This window comes from Acipenser ruthenus, chromosome 4, assembly GCF_902713425.1.
Source record: "Acipenser ruthenus chromosome 4, fAciRut3.2 maternal haplotype, whole genome shotgun sequence".
Lineage (NCBI taxonomy): Eukaryota > Metazoa > Chordata > Actinopteri > Acipenseriformes > Acipenseridae > Acipenser > Acipenser ruthenus.
In genome coordinates, this window is record NC_081192.1 from 41,722,098 (window position 1) to 41,745,581 (window position 23,484).

At 36.4% G+C, this 23,484-nt stretch overlaps 1 protein-coding gene across 1 annotated transcript; it reads left to right on the forward strand.

Moving 5' to 3' along the window:
* The first annotated feature begins 5,151 nt into the window (after positions 1 to 5,151).
* LOC117400782 (potassium voltage-gated channel subfamily V member 1-like) lies at positions 5,152 to 20,002 on the forward strand. The gene is made up of 3 exons (XM_034001113.3): positions 5,152 to 5,288; positions 11,219 to 12,198; positions 18,351 to 20,002. The coding sequence occupies exons 2-3, from the start codon at positions 11,253 to 11,255 to the stop codon at positions 18,860 to 18,862; spliced, it is 1,458 nt and encodes a 485-aa protein (XP_033857004.3). The 5' UTR covers positions 5,152 to 5,288; positions 11,219 to 11,252; the 3' UTR covers positions 18,863 to 20,002.
* Positions 20,003 to 23,484: the final 3,482 nt, after the last annotated feature.

Here is a 23,484-nt window from a genome sequence, read left to right on the forward strand (position 1 = left end):
CAGTTTAAAAATGCCCATGCACAGGCATGAAGGCAAACAAGATGCATGTTCAATTAGGGATGTAGCATGTTTTATTTAATACAATATTTCCTGAATATAGTTTAGAGGCAAGGATGATTTGAATGTAGTAAAACTAAAAGAAATATATGATTGAAAAAAAAAACATAAATTATGTTTATTTTAAAATATAATCAATAAAATCAGATAAAACACCCCCGATACAAGAAAAATGAAATTGGTCTATAGCCAATAAACACCGGAAAACACAGTAAAAACAGTGGAAATGGTTACTCAATTCATGTTGACATCACCCCTTTCCCATTAAAAAAAACACTGATTTGAGCTCAGGATGCGCCTGGTTAGTACAATCCTCTGCATCGCGGGCAGGAGAAACAGACTGCCGTGTCTTGCATTTCTCTGGGGATGTGATGATGTGTGTTCATCCCTCTGTCTGTATTTAACAATTACATTTGTACATCTATGGAAGAATATGTATGTCTGAATGTCATGGTGTTCTAGTTTTTTCATTTGACAGATTTTACCTCGTTATTTATTTTTTTTCCAAAATGTATCTTTTATAATGAGAAATGATTAGGGTTCACTTTCTGATTTGGCCTGGACTTACTTCATTTTGCATGAGAGATTGTTTCTTTTCTATAGCAACTGGTGATTCCAGTTCACTTATTTATCTTCTTCCCCTTCCTTACTGCTAATGCAGTGCTGTTAGTAAACATAGCACATATATCTGAAACTCATTGCTACAATGTAATACAAGCAGATCTGCACGACAGAGGTATTCTCAAAAAGGATGATGTAATTTGGAAAATGGAAGACAGAATAATGATTCTAATTTTCCACTATTTAAAATGCCTTTTGGAACTTGATAAAGTGGATAGGTACACTGGCAGTTAGCTATGCTGAATAGTGTCCCAGTTACCTTGGAAACAAACACCTGCAGGATCACATGAAATACAGGGCAAGGCCAACTGATTCTAAAGAGTTTACTGAATTCATCTGAAAAATATGGTACATCACAGACAACACATTTTTTAACCCCACACATGATCAGGCTTCATCATAATATCAGGTGCAATTTTCACAAAATCTGTAGAAGCTGCTAAGTATAACTATAAAAAGAAATATTATATTGTACTTGGAAACTCAAAATGTAAAAAAAATCTAGGAAAAAAAATAACTAACAAATGATTTGTCAACACATACCTGTGCTTTAATAGGCTATCACATAGTGCATAAAAAGCTTCAGTTTTTTTGGTCTAAGAAAACTACTGAATTGGATCGTCCTCCCCTTTTAGGCTTGATCGCATCGGGCCGTGCATGTGTGTGGGAGGAAAGAGACGCATACCTACAATTGAGAGCTGCTTAGGATGTGCAGCTAGGTGGAGTGGTGCCCCTCCTATTGGGGAAGGTGAAAATCGGTCATTCTAAATCTGGGAGCAGGAGTTTGGAGCCATATCCTTCACTGATGAACTGGCCAGAGAAAGTAGTAAGATAAACACATATTAAGTTGTAGTTTATAGACTGATATTTTAACTTGTAATTTGTGATTTTATTGGTTGTCTTTGCGGACCTTGGCCATGTCTTTATGTCTGAGCATAATAACATAAATGGGTGTATACTTACCTTAGTGTCCTTGTTGGCTTGGTGTGGTCTGGGTGCCGTACTCCACTTTTGATGCCTCGAACTTGGGTGCTGAAAAATAAATAGTTAGCATAATCTATAACAATTAAATAGAATTCCTTATTTTCTTTAAACATAAGTTGACGTAGTCGGTTCCACATAGGTATATCTAGGTCACAAGCCATCACATATATACATATGTTTTGTCATTTTATTATTATTTATTTCTTAGCAGACGCCCTTATCCAGGGCGACTTACAATGGTTACAAGATATCACATTATTTTTACATACAATTACCCATTTATACAGTTGGGTTTTTACTGGAGCAATCTAGGTAAAGTACCTTGCTCAAGGGTACAGCAGCAGTGTCCCCACCGGGGATTGAACCCACGACCCTCGGTCAAGAGTCCAGAGCCCTAACCACTACTCCACACTGCTGCCCTCTGGGCAAGAGTCCAGAGCCCTAACCACTACTCCACACTCCACTTAATTGGACCAATTAAGTGCTTATTAGAAGCTTAATTGGCACAATTAATTAATTTAGGGTACAGCTGGTACAAACATGACAATTTAGAGCAATACCATTTTAAATTTCAGTAGTACAGTATTCCCTACATTACTGCATGCACTAACAATGGTATGAATAAATGGTATAAATGTAGAGTGAGAATTTTTTTATACTGTTATTTTACTGTTTTGTGTTTCTAAAACCAGTTTAAATTGAGCTTAGAATAGTGTCACAAGCTCCCATTTAATATGCTGTTTCTCATGGTAGATTGTGCTCTTTGTGTAATTCTTTCCCCATCTTTCTCTAAAAGATTATAAAACTGCTACAGAATTAATAAACACCCACTCTGAATCGGGGTCAAGTCAGAGAATCACAGGTCTCGTTGTCGTTCTGTGATGTCACATAGGCAGACTGTCACTGCTGTATCAGAGGTATGACACAGGTCCAGATTTTGGGATGGAACCGCATAACAGTCTCACGTTTTCATAGATCCTTGTCTGCCGGAGGAATATGACAACACAAGTGGGAAACCATTGAGGCATTGTGATCAGAGAGAGGGATATACCTGCTTACCTGAATCATTAAATTAAAATATAATATGGTATTGTGCTGTACTAATATAACAAACTATGGGTGACTATTACTTTATATAAAGTATCATGTTATCCACAAATGTAAGAATTTGCTTTCTCAAAAAAAGATATTGTGTACTTGATTGTATTTATCATAACTGGTTTTACAAAACAACCCTTAACAAAACATTCCTTAAAGCAGTCCTTAAAGTTTATGTATTTCTTTTTTAATACGACCACAATGGTATGAGCCAGGCTAATTCAGAATTTAACATACTCTGACTTCTTGTTGATGCAGTTTGTTTGTTTTAGTGCATTAGTTATTTAATAACTGTATAAGATATAACTGTATAAGGCTAGTTTTAATCTTCCATGAAAGTAAATTACAAGCTAAAAGCTAGAATAATTACAAGGTGATCTATGAACTTGAATAACAGGTGCTGCATTTTATTTTCCTTAAAGAACAGATGAATGGGTGTTAAAAAATGTTTGTGCTGTGATTCTCATTAAAGGATATATTATATAGAATGAATTAGGATTTTGTAACATGCTGTTATTTAGAATCCACTGAATTTATATGAATTTATATTCTGACTCATATTTACTCAAATTACTCTGCTTGCATATTTATGTTATTATGTTTACTTAAGAATATAATTAGTTCTAACAGAAAAGACAAACTATAGACAATTTGTGTATAACTTTCACACATAGTTAATATTTACACTTGAGACCATTATTGCTTACTGAGATAAATGTGCTGATTGATGCTATTTTGATATGAACCTTTTCTACTTTTGTACCATATTTTGTTTACAAACTTTTGATAAAATGTATGAAAGATATACCAGTGTTTTATTGTGCAATTGTTTCCTCGTGATCTTGAACTCGCTTGGGAGAAATTTGTAACTAAAAGTGCTAACTAGATTAAACTATTTCACATATCTTAATTGGTATTTAAGGACCAAAACTCCCTACAATAACACATCAAATAACCGCTAGGTGGCACTGTTAGACTACATTTCTTATCCACAATTTCTAGCTGTTAGTGTTCTTAGTTTTTTTTTTGTTTTTTTTTCCTTTGCAAATAACAGTAAGCCAGTTAATCTCATTAAATACAGCACATACACATTTCAGACATTATTATTAATTTCTTAGCCGACACCCTTATCCAGGGTGACTTACATTGTTATAAGATATCACATTATTTTTACATACAATTACCCATTTATACAGTTGGGTTTTTACTGGAGTAATTTAGGTAAAGTACCTTGCTCAAGGGTACAGCAGCGGTGTCCCCCACCTGGGATTGAGCCCACAACCCTCCAGTCAAGAGTCCAGAGCCCTAACCACTACTCCACACTGCTGCCACAAGCAGACATGTACTGTACCTAGATTTATGTGCAACTGTTCCACAACAATTTTATTAAAGCAGAAGTATCTCAGTAACTGCACAAGGGATATGCTTGTGGGTGCCTTTGCAACAGGTATTGTTCCTCAGCTACAATTGTTTGCAGAAAACCACCATCAGAAATCACAGCTCTGACACAAACGTGCCATGACTGATTGAGCCCATGAGCAACATTTTGTGACAAGGACCAGACCTGTTACAGTGGTCAAAACCACAACATCATTTAACACTAAAGACACATCTGCTTCCATTTGAACAATGTACCACGGCATTTGAGGTGCTACCTTTGGAAAGGACATTCTCTATTTTTGGTCATAGCAGCAGTACAGTAGTTGCAACTGAAACTTGTATTACTTTTAGTGCTTTAATGAATGGATGCTGTATTAATAAAATAATTTAGAGAAACAATAATAATAATAATAATAATAATAATAATAATAATAATAATAAGCCAGAAGATTTGTGTTTAACAGCTAAAATTCCAAGTGTCCGATCATCTCATCTGTTACGTGCTCTGCTTCCACTTTTTAAGTGATGTTTTTTGATAACCGGTAAGGTTCTGTTACATTTCAAAGGATGTCACATATTGCGAATGTAGGTCAGAGTGTGAATATTTTTCATTGTACTCACTGAAACCTGAATAGTCAAATAATAGAAGACTATATCTTGGGAACAGTTTTCATTAATTTTATTAAAAACTACACATGTCCACTGATGGAGGATTTACCAGTATCATTGTTTTTATATTGTCTATACCTGTAAACTCATTAGAAAAAAACAACAGTAAAAAATAAAATAAAAACTTCAGTGAACTATGTTAGAGATTGAGCACTATTCGTGAACAGAATAAGGCTTCGGTACACTGTGGATTTCGAAGAGAGAATATTGTTTGATCTTAAAAAACTAGTGTCCCTGCATTTTAATTCGATGTGTTAGAAACACGAATTTGTTGCCTAGCAGCAGGGGTGGTACCATGTGATCTCAGCAACTGATGGACTCTTCACCTAATAATCGCTCTGCACTGAGGAGGTAGACGTTAAAATCCCACTTTCAGGATTGTGAAAAGTTTCTTTTATTTACTGCTTATAAAGAGGAACAATTGAAATTAAATAATGAACGTCTAACAATTCTGCTACATAACCGTGACCAAGCTTTAGGTAAGTTGTAGTTTTTATTTTATTTTATTTGTGGTGTGTGTGCTGTTTTAGTGTGTTTTCGGTTTATATATATATATATATATATATATATATATATATATATATATATATATATATATATATATATATATATATATGCATGTTATTCGGTTTTTTAAAGTTTTATATGCAGATTGTATTATGTTTATCAAGAATCTTTAAAAAAAAAAAAAAAAAAAAAAAAGCGAGTCTATTTTATTTGCTGTAATTCATTGACAGATTAACCAAGTGAAGCATCTCGACGGCGTATAGATATTCGTCATTTACAGTACAGGTTGTAATCGATACTTTAACAGGTTTTTGTTTGTCTTTTTGTTTTTGTTTTAATGAATAGTTCTAAAGTTTAGAAGAATGAAGCGTACAGTATGTGCAATGTAAAGTTCTGTCACCAAACAAATATACAGTCAGATTGTAATATTGTTACAGAAATTAGCTTTTTAATAGTAGAACACGTTGGATTTAATCTCCCATAACTACCGCCTCTTCTGTATTGCGTACTGCCTTATTTTAGTTTATATGGTAGCCTCCTCTGTTGATTATTTTATATTTTTAATAAAACCTATAACGCATTTTGTTAATTTGGATATATCTGAACAGCATTCATTGAGTGTTAAATGCCTGTTTATGGACAATTTGACAACTTGCTTTAAAAACTATAGATTGTCTTTCCAAGTAGGAAACTATACATTTGATTCAAGATCAAATGTTTGTTTTGTAGCGTAATGTTTATAGTTAGAAACAAAAAAGACATATAAAAGACGGTATATTTTTAGTTGTTTACCAGTTCCACTGATTTAACAGTAATTAACTCATTTTAGGAAAATACATCGTGCACATGTTGTTTAAAACATTTGTGGCTGGTTACACAAACCCCGATTAAAGTAGATGTAAAATTAAATATTTTACAATTTAGCATTTACCGTTTTTCAAGGAAACATTTCAATATTTAGGAACATTTGTTGCAATAAATCTAGAGAAAATGAACAATTTTGTATGTGACAATGTTGCTTAAATAATATGCTTAAACATGGAATATCTTAAAGGCTATTTTTAGACTGTGAAATGCTGTAAAATAAGATGTGTTTTACAGTGAAAATTTGTTAAATAATTAACAATTTTAAAACTTGTATCGCAATTCCAAATCTCTCTGGTCACATTTATACCAATTTTCACCATATGAAATATTAAGGTGGTAGTTATTCTTTGGCTGATTCACTTATCAGGCGCATTGCTGGTCCAATTTCTGCATTGTCAATAAAAATTGTAGAAATGATTTCCAATGTCCCAATCCATCACCATTCAGAGCACCAAAATTGACCATACAAGAAAAATAAATGCAATAGAAAAACAACTATGTATTTCAGTTGTGCTAAATTTTCCAACTGGGTTTAAATAATAGATCGAAGTTGTTGATGTTGATGGCAAACATTTTCTCATTAGAGTGTCCTGAGTCTCATTTGTGGTGTGGAAAGAAGCATGCAGGTGATACATGGCTTTGTTTTTTTCTTCAGGGACAGCTGCAAAGCTTACATCTCAGGCAAGTGTAAACATACCTTTTCAACAGATAGCTATCTTTTCAGTTTGTTAACCCACCTTTTAACAAGAGTAAATATTAGGTGGATGTGAAATGATATGCACCAGTATCTAATGTGTATTCTTACGATTGGTAAGTTACATGTTTGTTACATATTGAAGTACCCACTTCATTTTGCTTTTAGTGTGCTTGGTAGGCCTATACCTTTAAAATCTAAGCATTTAAACTTAAGATACTGCATGTAGAGTACCATGCTTAACATTTGGTATGGTACTCTACAGGCCCGGACTGGCCATCTGGCAGCTCTGGCAAATGCCAGAGAGGCTAGTGCATTAGTGGGCCGGTGATAATGAGGGGGAAAAAAAAAAAACGTAATTTATTATTATTTTTTTATGCTTTTGTATTTGTATAGATTAATCAAATAGAAAAGACTTAAAATGACTTACTACATTATGAACTCACCTAAAATAATGCAATTAAATACATATTGAGGGGCTTCCCTCTCAGCAACTTTATTTAAAAAACACCGTGATACACACACACACTCATGCGTGGCTTCTCCCTAATCCTGAGCCAATCAGTGCAGAATGTTGGGTCATCATGTGTTGACATATTAGAAAAAAAAAAGCAAAGATGTCAAAATTAGTAGGTCTTCACTCCCTGTTAGAAAGATGGATAAATCAAATAAACAAAAAAATGAGAAAAAAAGCAGAAGATTCTAGAAGCTGAAGCACAAAAATGTGTTCAAATAACTGATTTGTTTAGTCTTCCCGGCCCTTCTCGACCATCGTCATCAGCTTCAACCTGGGAATCGTGATCGTGGTGTAATTAAATGTTATTAAATGATATTCCTCATCCTTTGGCAGCTATTCATGTTACTGATCAACAATTTGCAGAATTAGGTGATTTAGCATCTAATGTGAGTGCCGATCTTGAGGAGAGCCAGCAGTAGGCTGATCCATAGGTCCTCTTTAATATTATTATTTTGCCTTGGCCAGTAGACGGAGCTATACGTTAATAACTGCTTATTGTTTGAGGGTAGTCATTTATTTCATGAAACAAAGTTAGTAGAAAGAAGAGAAAAAGATAGAACAGTAGTAGTGAAGGTAGAAAGTAAGTTCATCTGTATGTTCATAGACATGTCAAGTCTCCCGCATTGGGCGTGAGACTCACACATTAGCATGCTTTCTTACACTCACACTCACTCCTAAGCTTATCTCACTCATTGTCAGTGCAGTACAGTATATGTATAAAGATTTCAAATATTTTTACTCAGCGCTTCAAGAGACAACAATACAGATCTGGGGCCTCAGGCACGGGGCTTAACCAAGCTTGTGTACTGTGGTAACCATGGAGACTACATGCCCACAAGAGGAGAGAGGAGCAACTGTTCAGCCAATTGTATTGCCGTGCGGGTGCTGGCATTTAGTGTTTCAACCAATTGGCACTAAGCAATAATGGGCAAGGGCGGGCGTTCTTGATCGTATACGCACCAAGCACTGCGAGAGACAGTGTTTACTGTACTGTCGCTAACTATGATGTCAGATCAAACTTTTAAAGTAAATTCATAACTTATAGAACGCCACATTTAAAACAATCGCATATGTGCATAAACTCTAGGTCAGATTACGCAGCATAAACTCCAGGTGAGATTTTGTGCAAACAGCTGATCCCAACAAGAAAATAGTGTAGCGTACATTGCCTCGCCCTGTGTGATGCGCCTGCCTGCATTAACTGAGAGCGCCACAATAGTTTGAACACTAATTTGAAGAAAGTATAGTAATGCGTGTTTTTATTCATTCCGCACCTCATTAATGCAGTGGTTTCATTTGCATGGTAGTTTCTATACTGTCATTTATAAATTCTGTGACGTGAATAGAAAATACATTTTAATTGAAGCTGCGTATTTGTCCCAGTGCTAAACAAAACAATTGCTTTGCATGTTCGGTTTTGCCAAGTTTGTAATATTGCTACTGCATTATAAAGAAAATACAGCTGCATAAGGATTATAACTTTCTACCACAAAATATGTTCTTAAAAATCACGTGAGAGAAGTACACAAATTTCTTATTATGTATATTATTTAAGTTAAAGCTGCCAATTGTCCTGGGAAAATAGAAATCAAATTCTGTTTTTACGTAGCATGTACCTGCAAACTGTACCATATTTAAATTAATTTAGCTTATTTAAGTGTTTCATATGCACTATTAAGCAGTGTCTTCAGTGTACTTCTGCCAGAATGCAAATCCCGCATTTTATTCTTACTAAGTATCGTCACAGCCTCAACGTGGGCTGGTGCACTTTAAAATGCCAGGGGCGATTTTTAGTCCCAGTCCGTCACCAGTACTCTACATCCAGTATCAAGTCATGGTATATGGTTTTTAGTCGACGCAGGAGGGTATCTCAGTAAATCACGATCCCCGAAAAGGGCGAGTGGTTTATGTAAGGACATCCTCCTAAGGGGAATAAAAACCATATACCACGAGCGATCATTCAGTATCCTCTCTGTATTAAAAAAAAAACTATCATGCAAAGGAAACATGCATAAATCACGTCGGAATTAAATTAGTGTTTCTCTCCTATGTTTTGGAAGGCACTCATTTTTCTTGGCATGCATTTAGAAAGATGCACGTATTATACAAATAATGCACTCTACTAACATGAACGCTTTGTAAAAAAAAAAAAGGCATACTGCTTTTAGAAGACACTACTTTATTTTTGTTTTTGTTTTGCACTTTAGGGCCACTGTATATAATGTGTTCCAATAAAATATATATATACAGTGCCTTGCAAAAGTATTCAGACCCCTGACCAATTCTCTCATATTATTGAATTACAAATGGTACATTGAAATTTTGTTCTGTTTGATATTTTATTTTAAAACACTGAAACTTGAAATCAATTATTATAAGGTGACATTGGTTTTATGTTGGGAAATATTTTTAAGAAAAATAAAAAAACTGAGATATCTTGCTTGCATAAGTATTCAACCCCCACACATTAATATTTGGTAGAGCCACCTTTCGCTGCAATAACAGCTTTAAGTATTTTGGGGTAAGTATGTACCAGCTTTGCACACAGTGTCGGAGTGATTTTGGCCCATTCTTCTTGGCAGATTTGCTCCAGGTTGTTCAGGTTGGTTGGACGACGCTTGTGGACCGCAATTTTCAAATAGTGCCACAGATTCTCAATGGGTTTGCGATCAGGTCTTTGACTGGGCCACTGTAGGACATTCACCTTTTTGTTCTTGAGCCACTCCAATGTTGCTTTGGCCTTGTGCTTGGGATCATTGTCCTGCTGAAAGGTGAATTTCCTCCCAAGCTTCAGTTTTTTAGTGGACTGAAGCAGGTTCCCTTGCCGTATTTCCCTGTATTTTGCTCCATCCATTCTTCCTTCAATTTTAACAAGATGCCCAGTCGCTGCTGATAAGAGGCATCCCCACAGCATGACGCTGCCACCACCATACTTCACTGTAGGGATGGTGTGTCTTGAGGCATGGGCAGTGTTAGGTTTGCGCCACACATAGTGTTTTGAGTTTTGGCCAAAAAGCTCTATCTTGGCCACTGAACTCTGTAGCTCCTTCAAAGTGATTGTTGGCCTCTCTGTGGCTTCTCTCACAAGTCTCCTTCTTGATTGAGCGCTGAGTTTTGAGGGACAGCCTTTTCTTGGCAGTGCCTGGGTGGTGTGATGCAGCTTCCACTTCCTGATTATTGATCCAACTGTGCTCACTGGGATATCCAAACACTTGCATATTATTTTATACCCTTTCCCTAAACTATGCATTTGTATTAGTTTATCTCTAACTTCTGTAGAATGCTCTTTGGTCTTCATTTTCCTTCAGATTCACAGCCTGACCAATGATCCTTCAACAGTGGGGTTTTTATCCAGAAAATGTGACAGCAACTTTAATGGTTCACAGGTGGAGGCCAATGGTAAGGTAATTGTGTCCTTGTTAGGGCAATTTCTTTCATCGGTGTAAACTGGGAGCTTCCACAGCACAGGGGTTGAATACTTATGCAAGCAAGATATTTCAGTTTTTATTTTTCTTAAAAATATTTCCCAACATAAAACCAGTGTCACCTTACAATAATTGATTTTGAGTTTCAGTGTTATGAAATAAAATATCAAACAGAACGAAATTTCAATGTACCGTTTGTAATTCAGTAATATGAGAGAATTGGTCAGGGGTCTGAATACTTTTGCAAGGCACAGTGTATATCCATATATATATATATATATATATATATATATATATATATATATATATATATATATATATACACACACATTCTGATTTGAAATTCATGACCTGCCAAACCTTACAAAGAATTAACATTTCTGTATTTTCTTTTGACAGGTACCAGTGTAAAAGTTTCCACAAAATATGCACCATGAATTCAACCAGCTTTTATTCTAGCCCTGCTAAATACTATGCTAACAGTGCCTCCATTTTGTCCCTGGAATCAAGTGTCTTCTGTAGTGAACAGCACCTAGATGAAAACCCTTTAGATTGTTTTATTATAAATGTGGGAGGTAGCAGGTATGTGCTAACTCAAGAAATGCTGGCATCCTATCCTGAAACACGCCTTGGTAAGCTAGCACTGTCAGCACGGGAAGCTGTATTGGACCTTTGTGATGATGCTAACTTTGTGGACAACGAATTTTTTTTTGACAGAAATTCGCAGACCTTTAAATACATCATGAACTATTATAAGACAGGACGTTTACATGTAATGGAGGAGCTTTGTGCAATTTCATTCCTGCAAGAGATTGAATACTGGGGCATTGATGAGCTTAGCATTGACTCCTGTTGTAGAGAAAAATATTACAGAAGAAAGGAAATGAGTGAAACTCTGAATGTACAGAAAGATTCAGAACCAATGGAGAATGAAGACGAGGACTTTTCTGGAGTAATCTGTGAAATGCTGCGGCAGAAGCTTTGGGAGGTTATGGAGAAACCAGACTCTTCAAAGGCTGCAAAAACTTTTGGTACATTATCTATAGTTTTTGTGCTCATTTCCATTGCAAACATGTCTCTTATTTCACTGGATTTGAGCACACTAGAGCCCCCTTTCTTGAATGCATTGGAATATATTTGTATAACATGGTTTACTGGGGAGTTGGTATTGAGATTCATATGTGTGAAGGACAAATGCAAGTTCAGTAAACGTGTGATCAACATAATAGATCTTCTTGCTATCTTACCTTTTTATGTTACTGTTCTGGTTGAGAATTTCCATGGAGGCTCCTCAGAACTGGAAAATGTAGGAAGGGTTGTTCAGATCCTGAGGCTGATGAGAGCACTGAGAATGCTGAAACTGGGAAGACATTCCACAGGTTTGTTTACTTTTAAATGCTAAACACGTATTTGCGTGCGTGTGTATATATTATATGTATATGTATATATGCCCCCGCCCAAACATATATACATATACATATAATATATATACACACATGCAAATAATATGTGTTTTCTTGTATTGTAATACTAAAATAAATAGTTGTCTTATAGTACTATATGTAAAATGACACTATTTATATATTTATAGAACTGTGTCGGTAAGGCTTACCTTTTAATTGGTAATTCAGCTTAACCAGTCATTAATCCACAGGAATTGTTCTGTGCCTTGGTCATTATTGGTAAAATTCATTTTTAAAACCAATGTGACTTGGCCTTTAACTGAGACCTTTGTGTTTATATAAAGTTTCTAGAGTAGCCATGTGGCATTAAACCATTAAAGCATGATGCAGATGCTTTAATACATGTTTATATAAGTATTTAGTTTGGAAGTAGATGGAGCAACTGTGATAACATCAGAGCTTTATACAATGAAACATCCCAAATAGGATGTCCTGTGTTCCATCTCTTTTGTCAGAGTTCATCAGTGTTATGAAAACAGAGTTGATAGTAACCAGATATCAGGGCTGTTTTTGTATATATTATATATAGATCATTTCCAACTGCTCCAGGCAACAGAAGAGTATTAATTGCTATACTAATACTGTTATACTTTTCATAAGAAATAGAATGTTAAGTATGATCTCAATATGTTTTGCAGTAAATCAGTGTGTAATATAATGGACGTCATGTCAGAAACATTATTTTTTCTATATTACTGTTGTGTCAGGCTGCGGTCTAATGCTAAGGCTGTTTAAATTGAACACAGAGGTTAGGCATATACTATAAAGTATCGAATTGCGTTTCCTTGGTTGCCGTAAACTCTGCACATATAGAGGATAATACTGACCCTTATTTATTTAGTATGACAGTTTATTTAGGCATAAGTGATTGCAGCAGTAAAATGGTGGGTAAAAGAATCCTTCAGTGCCAGTAATGGCATTTGGCAACTTTACTTTATAAAACTGATTAAGTCACTTCTATTCAGAACATTCACATGTACAAAATGATAGCCAATTGGAAAGCCATTATCAGTGACTAATACTGACGCTAAACATGTACTACTTCAATTTTTGTGTAAAATGTTCATTTAGGTAAAGTTGTATTCATTGCATTGTAGGGGGTTCTTAGTTCATTGTTTTTCCCAGCACAGAGTTTACTGCTAGTGGGGGAAGCTACAGCCTGCAAAATGAAAGCCAAGGTGGTACCTACCAGAGAACATTTGCGTTTAAAAATATACTTAAAATAAAATAAACAAAGGTCATCTCTGAAACCGATCTAGGTAGTGACTTTGTGTTTGCAGGGTTTTATAAACCCTCCCTGCTAGATATGCTGAGGACCATACCATTGACATCTGATATTATATGGCTGCCATATTGAGTATCTGCTCTGTAGTAAGTTATTTTTTAAAAAATGTTGGCTACACAGGTGTACTTAGTTAATATCCATGAGAGGTAGTGTCAAGTAAACAGTTCCACATGGTTAATCTTTGGCCATATTAATGATACACACATCTGTCAGACAGTAGTTTTGGTACACTGCTGTATTCTATGATCCTCTTAAAAAAGTTACATTACCCTATAAATCTTTTTCACATATCCACTTTGCTTCATGCTTATACACCATTCAGCCTGATACGACATTCCACTGTGATTATGCCATGAGAATGCTTTGTTTTGTTCACAAAAACTACCATTTCTAATTTTAAAGAATTTATTTTGTGCTATTTAAATTCTGTGCTAGTTTTTACTGATTGTGGAAAGGAATGAATTTTAACAGGAAATTAGTCACAACTCATCAGATATCAAGATGCTCATGTACAGTAAGTAGTACATCACCCAATCCTTCTTTGGCTCCCTCTGAAATAGTTCACATAAGAAATTCTAGAATGAGAAAAGGTCATTCGGCCCACCTGTGCTTGCTCGCTTATGTGCAAGCATGGTCCGTTAGCACTCGAGAGGAAAAAAAACCCAAAAACCCAAACCAGTTAGTAGGGGAAAAGAAACCTCTGGGAATCCGTGGCTAACGGACCACCCTTCCTCCAGGTGGCTAGCTAAAGGTCTTATTATGGTCACAAAGAGGGTTATACAGTATTGTTCATGACAGCATCCAGTCTATTCTTAAGGATCCAATAGTCTCTGCTTCAACAACTCTGTCCAGCAGCCTGTTCCAATGGTTCACCACCCTTTCCTTGAAAAAGCTGCTTGTCCCCTTGGTTCTGAATATGACCTTCAGCTTCCACCCATGGCCTCTGATTCTGTTCTTTGTGACCTGTGAAAAATCATTCTCAACAGTTACTTTGTTAAACCCCTTGACAATTTTAAACACCTAGATTAAGTTGCGTCTGGCTCTCCTCCTTTCTAGGCTATACAGATCAGCTCTTTCAGTCTATCTTCATATGACATACCCTTCAGTCCTGGAATTAATCATGTAGCTCTCCTCTGTACACTCTCCACTGTCTCATTGTCTTTCTTATGATATGGGGACCAGAAATGGACACAGTATTCTAGGTGTGGTTGTACCAGTGCATTGTATAATTTTAATACAACTCTTGATTTGAATTCAGCTGTCTTGGCTATATCACCTAACCTTCTATTTGCCTTTTTTATAGCTTCTCTGCACTGTCTAGCTGGCTTAAGAGATTCATCCACTACTACCCCCAAGTCCTTTTCATACATAGCCTCCTCTATTTCGTTGCTATTCATGCTGTACTTGCATCAAATGTTTTTGCACCCTATGTGCAAGACTTTGCATTTATTCACATTACATTTCATCTGCCATTCCTTGAATCTTGTATAAATCTCTTTCTATTAGTAAAGTTGTTGATTATGAGTTGGCTACCCCTCCCAGTTTTGTGTTGTATGCAGATTTGCATAGTTTACTAATTATGTCTTGGTCCAAGTCGTTTATGTAAATCAAGAATAATGGTCCCAATATTGATCCCTGTAGTACCCCACTTGTTGTGTTACTCCAGTTTGATGCCTGGCCTCTAATTATAACTCTCTGCTTTCTATCTTGTAACGTTATGAATCCCTGTTGCTACTTTACCATTTATTCCTAATGATTCAATCTTTAGATGTAGTCTTTTGTGCAGTACTTTGTCAAATGCTTTTTGAAAATCTAAGTAGATGATGTCTTACGCACTATCCTTGTCCACTCTAGTAGTCACCTCCTGAAAGAAATCTAGTAAATTAGTTAAACAAGATCTACCCTTCCTAAAGCCATGTTGCCTATCTCCTATAATGTTGTTACTATATAAATATTCCTCCATTTTGGTCCTTATTATATTCCATGATTTTACATAGGATTGATGTTAAACTTAAAAGTCTGTAGTTCCCAGGGTCAAATTTATAGGAACAAAATTGCCAATTTTTCAGTCCAATTGGATGGCTCCATTATTTATAGATTTGTTGAATATATAACATATTGGTTTAAAAATCTGTTCTGTAGTTTCTATGAGGACTCCTGGACAGATTCCATCAGGCCCTGTTGATTTTTTTATTGACACATACACATACCTCATGAAGCAATATAGGACAGGTACGCTAGATTAGTCTTGCTTGGTTAATACATATCTTGAAAATAGTATTACACTATGTAACACAATTTTTGTTCCTGGGTAGTAAGTGTTATTTCCTAATTGCTTATGCCTCAAAAGTATAGAAAATGGCTATTATTCCCCACAAACTTTGCTTTTGTGACCAGACAGTGATATTTTGAAATTTACCTATTTCCAATGAGAAAATGGGCGAATTTGTGTCTTTTCGTTCACATAAAGTCAGAAAAAAACAACATATGAATCCAAATTAACATGTATTTATACTAAAGTAATACAAAAATGACTACAAAAGATTTAGAAGTGAGTAGTTTTTCGAGATTTACGATTATACTGTAAATCACTTTCACGAATCAGCCCCCAAATGTAGTCTCCCATCATGTTCTCGTTATACTGTCCTTGGTAGCGGCGTTCAAAGTCCAGTATATCCTGGTGGAAGCGCTCGCCTTGCTCCTCCGAGTACGCTCCCATGTTCTCCTTGAATTTATCAAGATGAGCATCAAGGATATGGACTTTGAGGGACATCCTACAGCCCATTGTGCCGTAGTTCTTCACCAGAGTCTCAACCAGCTCCACATAGTTTTCAGCCTTGTGATTGCCCAGGAAGCCCCGAACCACTGCGACAAAGCTGTTCCAAGCCGCTTTCTCCTTACTAGTGAGCTTCTTGGGGAATTCATTGCACTCCAGGATCTTCTTTATCTGTGGTCCGACGAAGACACCGGCTTTGACCTTTGCCTCAGACAGCTTAGGGAAGAAGTCTTGAAGGTACTTGAAGGCTGCCGACTCCTTAGCTAGAGCTCTGACAAATTGTTTCATAAGGCCCAATTTGATGTGCAGCGGTGGCATCAGCACCTTCCGGGTGTCCACCAGTGGCTCCCACTTGACGTTGTTCCTCCCCACAGAGAACTCGGTCCGCTGTGGCCAGTCCCGCCTGTGGTAGTGTGCCTTGGTGTCCCTGCTGTCCCAAAGGCAAAGATAGCAGGGAAACTTGGTAAAACCGCCTTGGAGACCCATCAGGAATGCCACCATTTTGAAGTCTCAAAATGCGTCTGCCGGATGCTTGCAGCCTCTTGATGCCATCTCAGAAAAATGCAGATATGTATCCACTTAGGCAGCTGGAACTAAACTGAACTGGTGGGCTTAAGGCCCCTGTATTTATACTACTATTTATATTACTGGAAAGTTCTAGAAGGTACTCCAAGTTTACTCAGCACTGAATCTATCTGGAATGTTCTGGAAAATAGGTAAATTTCAAAATATCACTGTCCTATTCACAAAAGCAAAGTTTGTGGGGAATAATAGCCATTTTCTATACTTTTGAGGCATAAGCAATTAGGAAATAACACTTACTACCCAGGAACAAAAAAAAAAAAAAATTGTTACACAGTGTTATTAGTGGAAAGAAAACCCCATAATGACAGAACAAATTGACAGGCTGTTAATATGAAATCTCATACGGTGGATAGTTACCATATTTACTCCAAAAGAAATATGCTACATTTCTTGGCATCAATAAGTGTTATGAAAAATAACCATTTTTTTTATTATTAAGTAGAAAGAACCAATTTGGGCAATGTTTTTTTTTTCTTATTCTGCTAATCTCTAAGCTTCAGTTCTGTACCAATTGAGTCCATTATTATACAATATTAATATGTTAGCCCTCTTCTGCAAATAATACAGTATATACACACACTGAGTGGTAAATTGCATCTAGATATTAGTCTCTTTAACTACCAAGTGGGATTTACTGTGTAAAATTGCTTGGTGAACTACAATTACATACATTTAAAATGGATACGGCAGAAGTTGACAAGTTCAACATTTGTGATTCCTATCATTGTAGTGTAAGGCTTGGCATATTTGACAGCTGTAGTACTGTATAACTAATGGGTTCATTATGGTGTTCTTCGTTACTGTACATTTGTATACCTCATGTGTATACAGATCTGGGACAGGTAAGCATAGCAAGTGTGGCAATAGTGTGTGCTTGGAGTAACAGAGGTACCTTTGCAAATTTGTAATTTGAGCTGATAGTAAAAATGATTAGCCCAGGAAATACGTTTTTCATATTTCAGACTGATTGTTTTAGCAAAGCAATCTTGTACTGCATAAAATAGTTATGTTTATATAATGAACAAATCCTGAAAAAACACCAAAATCTAATTAACCGGTATGCTTAAATATAGATACTTATTATGAGGGGCTGTCAGTTCTTAAAGCACTTCAAACACTGCTGACATGCCACCCTTCTAATAACACATTGCTGTTGTCCTTTAACATTTGTGAAACAGTAAAAAAAAAAAAAAAATCAACAGATTTATCATCCACATTGTGATTTGTAAACATTTGCATAATTATTCTAAGCTGCTTCTTCAGATAGTGGTAAAACCTGTTTATTTGAATGTAAGCCATAGACCAAATTTTAAAACAATACCTTTGAATCTTAATGTGTCCTTGAATTGTTGTTCAGGAGATAGAAGAAAGAAAAAAGTATACTTAAATGTTGTGTAATTGATGCTTTCCTTTTTCTTTCAGGCCTTAAATCCCTAGGTATGACTATCACCCTGTGTTATGAAGAAGTCGGCTTGCTCCTACTTTTCCTTTCCGTGGGAATTTCCATTTTCTCCAACATAGAATATGCTGTTGAACACAACATACCTGACACATACTTTACAAGTGTCCCCTGTGCATGGTGGTGGGCTACCACTTCTATGACAACAGTTGGCTATGGGGATATAAGACCTGACACCGCAGTAGGCAAGATAGTGGCCTGTCTGTGCATCTTGTCTGGCATTCTCCTCTTATCTCTGCCAATTGCAATCATCAATGACAGGTTTTCTGCCTGTTACTTTACATTAAAGATGAAGGAGGCTGCGCTACGGAACCGTGAAACACTTAGAAAGCTTACCAAGAATTTCCCCACAGATGCTATTGTCAACTTAAATCTGAGAGACATTTATGCACAGAGTATCATGGAAATGTTACGCTTAAAAAGCAGAGAGAGGGCAAGTACCAGAAGTAGCAGAGGAGATGATTTGTGGTGGTAGAACAGTTTTACCATGCCCATGCTAGTAAACAACATGATTTATTTGTAAAATAATACAAATAATAATATTTTTTTTTTGTTTCTTGTTAATACTTTAGTTGCAAAGGGTAATCCAGTAAAGCTGACGTTGAACCTCAGATGTGGAGAGTAACCTCTCCCCAGCAGTTTGGGTTAAAATTGTTCTTCAAATTTATATTTTGTGTGTGTTACTTATTTTATCTTAATATCTTATCTAAAAATAATTTATAGTAATCCTGCAAGTTCTCATAGTCCTGGCAGGGATATGTAAATGTAGGCAGATTTCTTATTTTTACACAGTTTTATTAGAACTTACAATACAGTGTTTTCAGAATTGTATTCCTCTAGAAAATAGCATTTGTAATGTAAAATGACCTATGTTGGAGTGAAAATACTAAAATTATTTAAAAATTGCAACACAATACCTCACTGACTTTTATGGCTATGCTGTTAATGTTTTATTCAAAACTGTAGATGATGCCCTTTACAGTTAAAATGTTGAGTAAATTGTGCAATAAGCAATCACATTTTATAGGTTTATGCGAATTGATGTTGTGTAAAACAAAACTAGTTAACCTACCGTTATCTTGAGATAAAAGGTAAGCCTCTAACATATGAATTCTAAATTGCCCTTTTATTACTTTGACTACTTTTTTACAATATTTTGATTAAATCAAGTTGAAACTGAACATTGTTAGTGTACAGTATAAACAATATTTTTAATTTACCAATATAGTAAATGTAATTTATTAGAAGCTGTAATGGCAAGTACGGCAAGTACTGGCAAGTATCGAAAACTGTAGGCATAAAACTGAAGGTTCATGTGTCAAGATAACAAATCACTGCAAACAAGGTTTATGGCACCTTTTTTGAGCAATAACCTGTTCATTACAGTCACAGCCTGGGCTGTCATAAATGTCAAACATGATTTTGTGTTTCAAAAAAGTGCAACACATCGAGTGCTTACTCTTATGGCTTCAGTTATAAAAACACAAATAAATTAAGGTTTTTTGTGTTAAAATGTATTTATTTCAATATTGATACTGTTGAGCATGTTATGAATTTAAGTTGTCCTACTTCCCACTGTTTGTAATGTATTTAATTATAATATGCAATAAAGCAAAGCTACACAACATTAATTTAAAAGATTATTATTTTCTGTAACCTAAAAAGGAAAAGTCATAAATAAGAAAGGATCTTTCTCTAGAGTATAAGTGTGTCTAATGCTATCTTGATAACACACAATGCACTGGTGTGCAATGAAGGTAGCAAGGAAAAATACAAGCCATATAAGCAAGAACAAAGGGACTGAATGTTGTGACAGTTGCCATATGACTGTATGCAATCATTGAATATAATATATATATATATATATATATATATATATATATATATATATATATATATATAAAATAAGATAATACAGGTACATATAGCTTCATTTCCAGACTAGATTGTACCTTTACCAATCTAACATTGTGTAAAATGGTTGAATTGGATCTTAAATTGGTTCAGATATTGCATGGCTTTTTGCATCTATCTAGAAAGGTTTCTTATTACCATACAAAATAGTCAGACAACCACTATTGTAGAGAAGTTTCTACTTTATATACTCTGCCTCAGCAGTTCCTAACCCTTGGGTCAACAACTAACAGTAGTTCTCGATGAAGTTGCATAGATGAAGTTGCATGATATTTTAGTCTCATTTATACAGTGCCTATAGAAAATCTACACCCCTTTTCAAAATGTTCACCTTTTGTTGCCTTATAGTCTGGAATTAAAATTCATTAAAATAGTTTTTTTTTTTTTCATTTATCTACACATCCTACCCCACAACTTCCAAGTGAAAAAAATATTCTAGAAATTTGTAAATAATTAAAAATAAAAACTGAAATAGCTTGGTTGGATAAGTGTCCACCCCCCTTCAAAATCACACACCAAGTTAAGTGGCCGCCACCTGTGTTAAATTGTAGTGATTCACATGATTTCAGGATAAATTTAGCAGTTCCTGTAGGTTCCCTCTGCTGGGTAGTGCATTTCAAAGCAAAGACTCAACTATAAGCACCACGGCGCTTTCAAAAGAACTCAGAGACAAAGTTGTTGAAAGGCACAGATCGGGATGGGTCTAAAAAATATCAAAGGCCTTGAATATCCCTTGGAGCATGGTCAAGACGATTATTAAGAAGTGGAAGGTGTATGGCACCACCAAGACCCTGTCTAGATCAGGCCGTCCCTCCAAACTAGATGACTGAGCAAGAACGAAACTGATCAGAGAGGCTACCAAGAGGCCAATGGCAACTTTGCATGAGCTACAGGCTTTTATGGCCAAGACTGGTCAAAGTGTGAATGTGACAACAATATCCCAAGCACTCCACAAGCAATCTGTCCTGTATGGTAGGGTGGCAAGAAGGAAGCCATTACTCAAGAAAGCCCACCTTGAATCCCGTTTGAAGTACGCAAAAAAAAACTCAGGAGATTCTGTAGCCATGTGGCAAAAAGTTTTGTGGTCTGACGAAACTAAAATAGAACTTTTTGGCCTAAATGCAAAGCATTATGTTTGGCACAAACCCAACACAGTGCATCACCCAAAGAACATCATCCCTACTGTGAAGCATGGTGGTGGCAGCATCATGTTATGGGGATGTTTCTCATCGGCAGGGACTGGGGCACTTGTCAGGATAGAAGGGAAAATGAATGGAGCAACATACAGAGAAGTCCTTGAGGAAAACCTGCTGCCCTCTGCAAGAAAGCTGAAACTGGGACGGAAGTTAACCTTTCAGCATAACAACGACCCAAAGCACACAGCCAAAGCTACACTGGAGTGGCTAAGGAACAAAAAGCTAAATGTCCTTGAGTGGCCCAGTCAGAGCCCCGACCTAAATCCAATCGAAAATTTGTGGCATGACTTGAAGATTGCTGTCCATCAACGCTCCCCAAGGAACTTGACAGAGCTTGAACAGTTTTGTAAAGAAGAATGGTCAAATATTGCCAAATTAGGTGTGCAAAGTTAGTAGAGACCTATCCCAACAGACTCACAGCTGTAATAGCTGCCAAAGGTGCTTCCACCAAGTATTAACTCAGGGGGGTGAAGACTTATCCAATTATATCGTTCAGTTTTGTATTTTTAATATATAATTTTTTTCTCAATAAAAACTTTTTTCCCCTTAACAGTGTGTAGTATGGTGTGTAGATAAGTGGAAAAAATCCTCATTTAAATGCATGAAACTCTGAGGCACTGACACAACAAAATGAGAAAAAGGTTCAAGGGTGTGTAGTCTTTCTATAGGCACTGTACATGCATTTAGTTAAAGGATCTATAAATTATTCTGGATTTTTGTGAACTAGCAATTAGTGTGATTAGATCAGTGATTTTTCTGTTGTGTAAATGACAGAATGTGTTTAACACCTCTTATTTGAGATACCAGTACAGATTTTTAGGTATTAGATTTCCATTACATGAGAGTAGGTGTTAAAACTTCATGCTGACATTGGACTCAGCTCTTACCAAGATAAGCACCAACTAAGACATAGCTTCTTTAACTGTAAACTAATGTGATCCATCTGCGTTACTGGTTATTATTTGCGTTGGAAATTAACTATAACCGGTGGGTACTTAGTAAAGCCCGGCCACGCAGCATTTGCACAAGACAAATAAGTGGGTTTGTGAGACAATATTAAGAGAGGTCATTTCTCAAAGAACCTATGGTGCATGGCGAGTGGTTTTTAAAAACGCCATAATCCACTCACTGATAACACACTAACCCTGCCTGACCCGACCCCAGCCTGAACTAGAGTTCCATTACATGAGAGTAGGTGTTAAAACTTCATGCTGATATTAGATTCAGCTCTCACCAAGATAAGTGCCAACAAAGACAAAGCTTCTTTTACTGTAAACTAATGTGATCCATCTACATTTCCTTCTATCTGATAGTGTTGATGGCTAAAGTGTAATGCTGGCTCCAGGGATCAGCCTATTTTGCCACCCTGATGCATCAGCACACACAACGGCTGCAATGCTGGCTCCAGGGATCCACCACTGTGCGGCCTCCTAGAGGGCCTGATAGTGATTCTGGCGTCCTGCTAAGCCCAGCTTACTTACCTTCCTTTGCATCAATGTTTTTTTTTTTCTACTGTGCTTGAGGTCCCCAACCAGAATCTTTCTGCTTTCTGCGCCTTTCTGCTGCTTCAGATAAGTTCTTCATTAAGTGTCGCAACTCTTGACCACTGAATCCGATGTCTCTGAGAAACCAGGTTGTGGAGTGTACCACAAATCCTCGACAACCCACCTCCACTAGGTAAACCTGGACTCTCCATCCTTGCTGTTCCACTTCAGCAGCTAGTTGAGCATACCTAAGTTTCTTCCTTTTGTACGCCTCATCCACAGCATCCTCCCATGGCACTGTTAACTCTACCAGGTGACCAAGGCGTGCTGATCTAGACCACAAGACAATATCAGGTCAAAGGTTAGTGGTGGCAATCTCAGGTGGGAAAATAAGCCTTTGTCCAACATCTCACAGCATTTTCCAGTCTCTAGCTGCTTCCAGTTGTGCTAGACAAGTTTTGGTTTTAATACCTTTTCTTGGAGGTTGCTCCCCTGAATGGAGG

Bases quoted from the DNA above. Each gene is read 5' to 3' on its own strand.
- LOC117400782 (XM_034001113.3), top strand. From the start codon at position 11,253: ATGAATTCAACCAGCTTTTATTCTAGCCCTGCTAAATACTATGCTAAC. The intron at 12,199-18,350 runs GTTTGTTTACTT...TTTTTCTTTCAG, and splicing joins ACTGGGAAGACATTCCACAG to GCCTTAAATCCCTAGGTATG.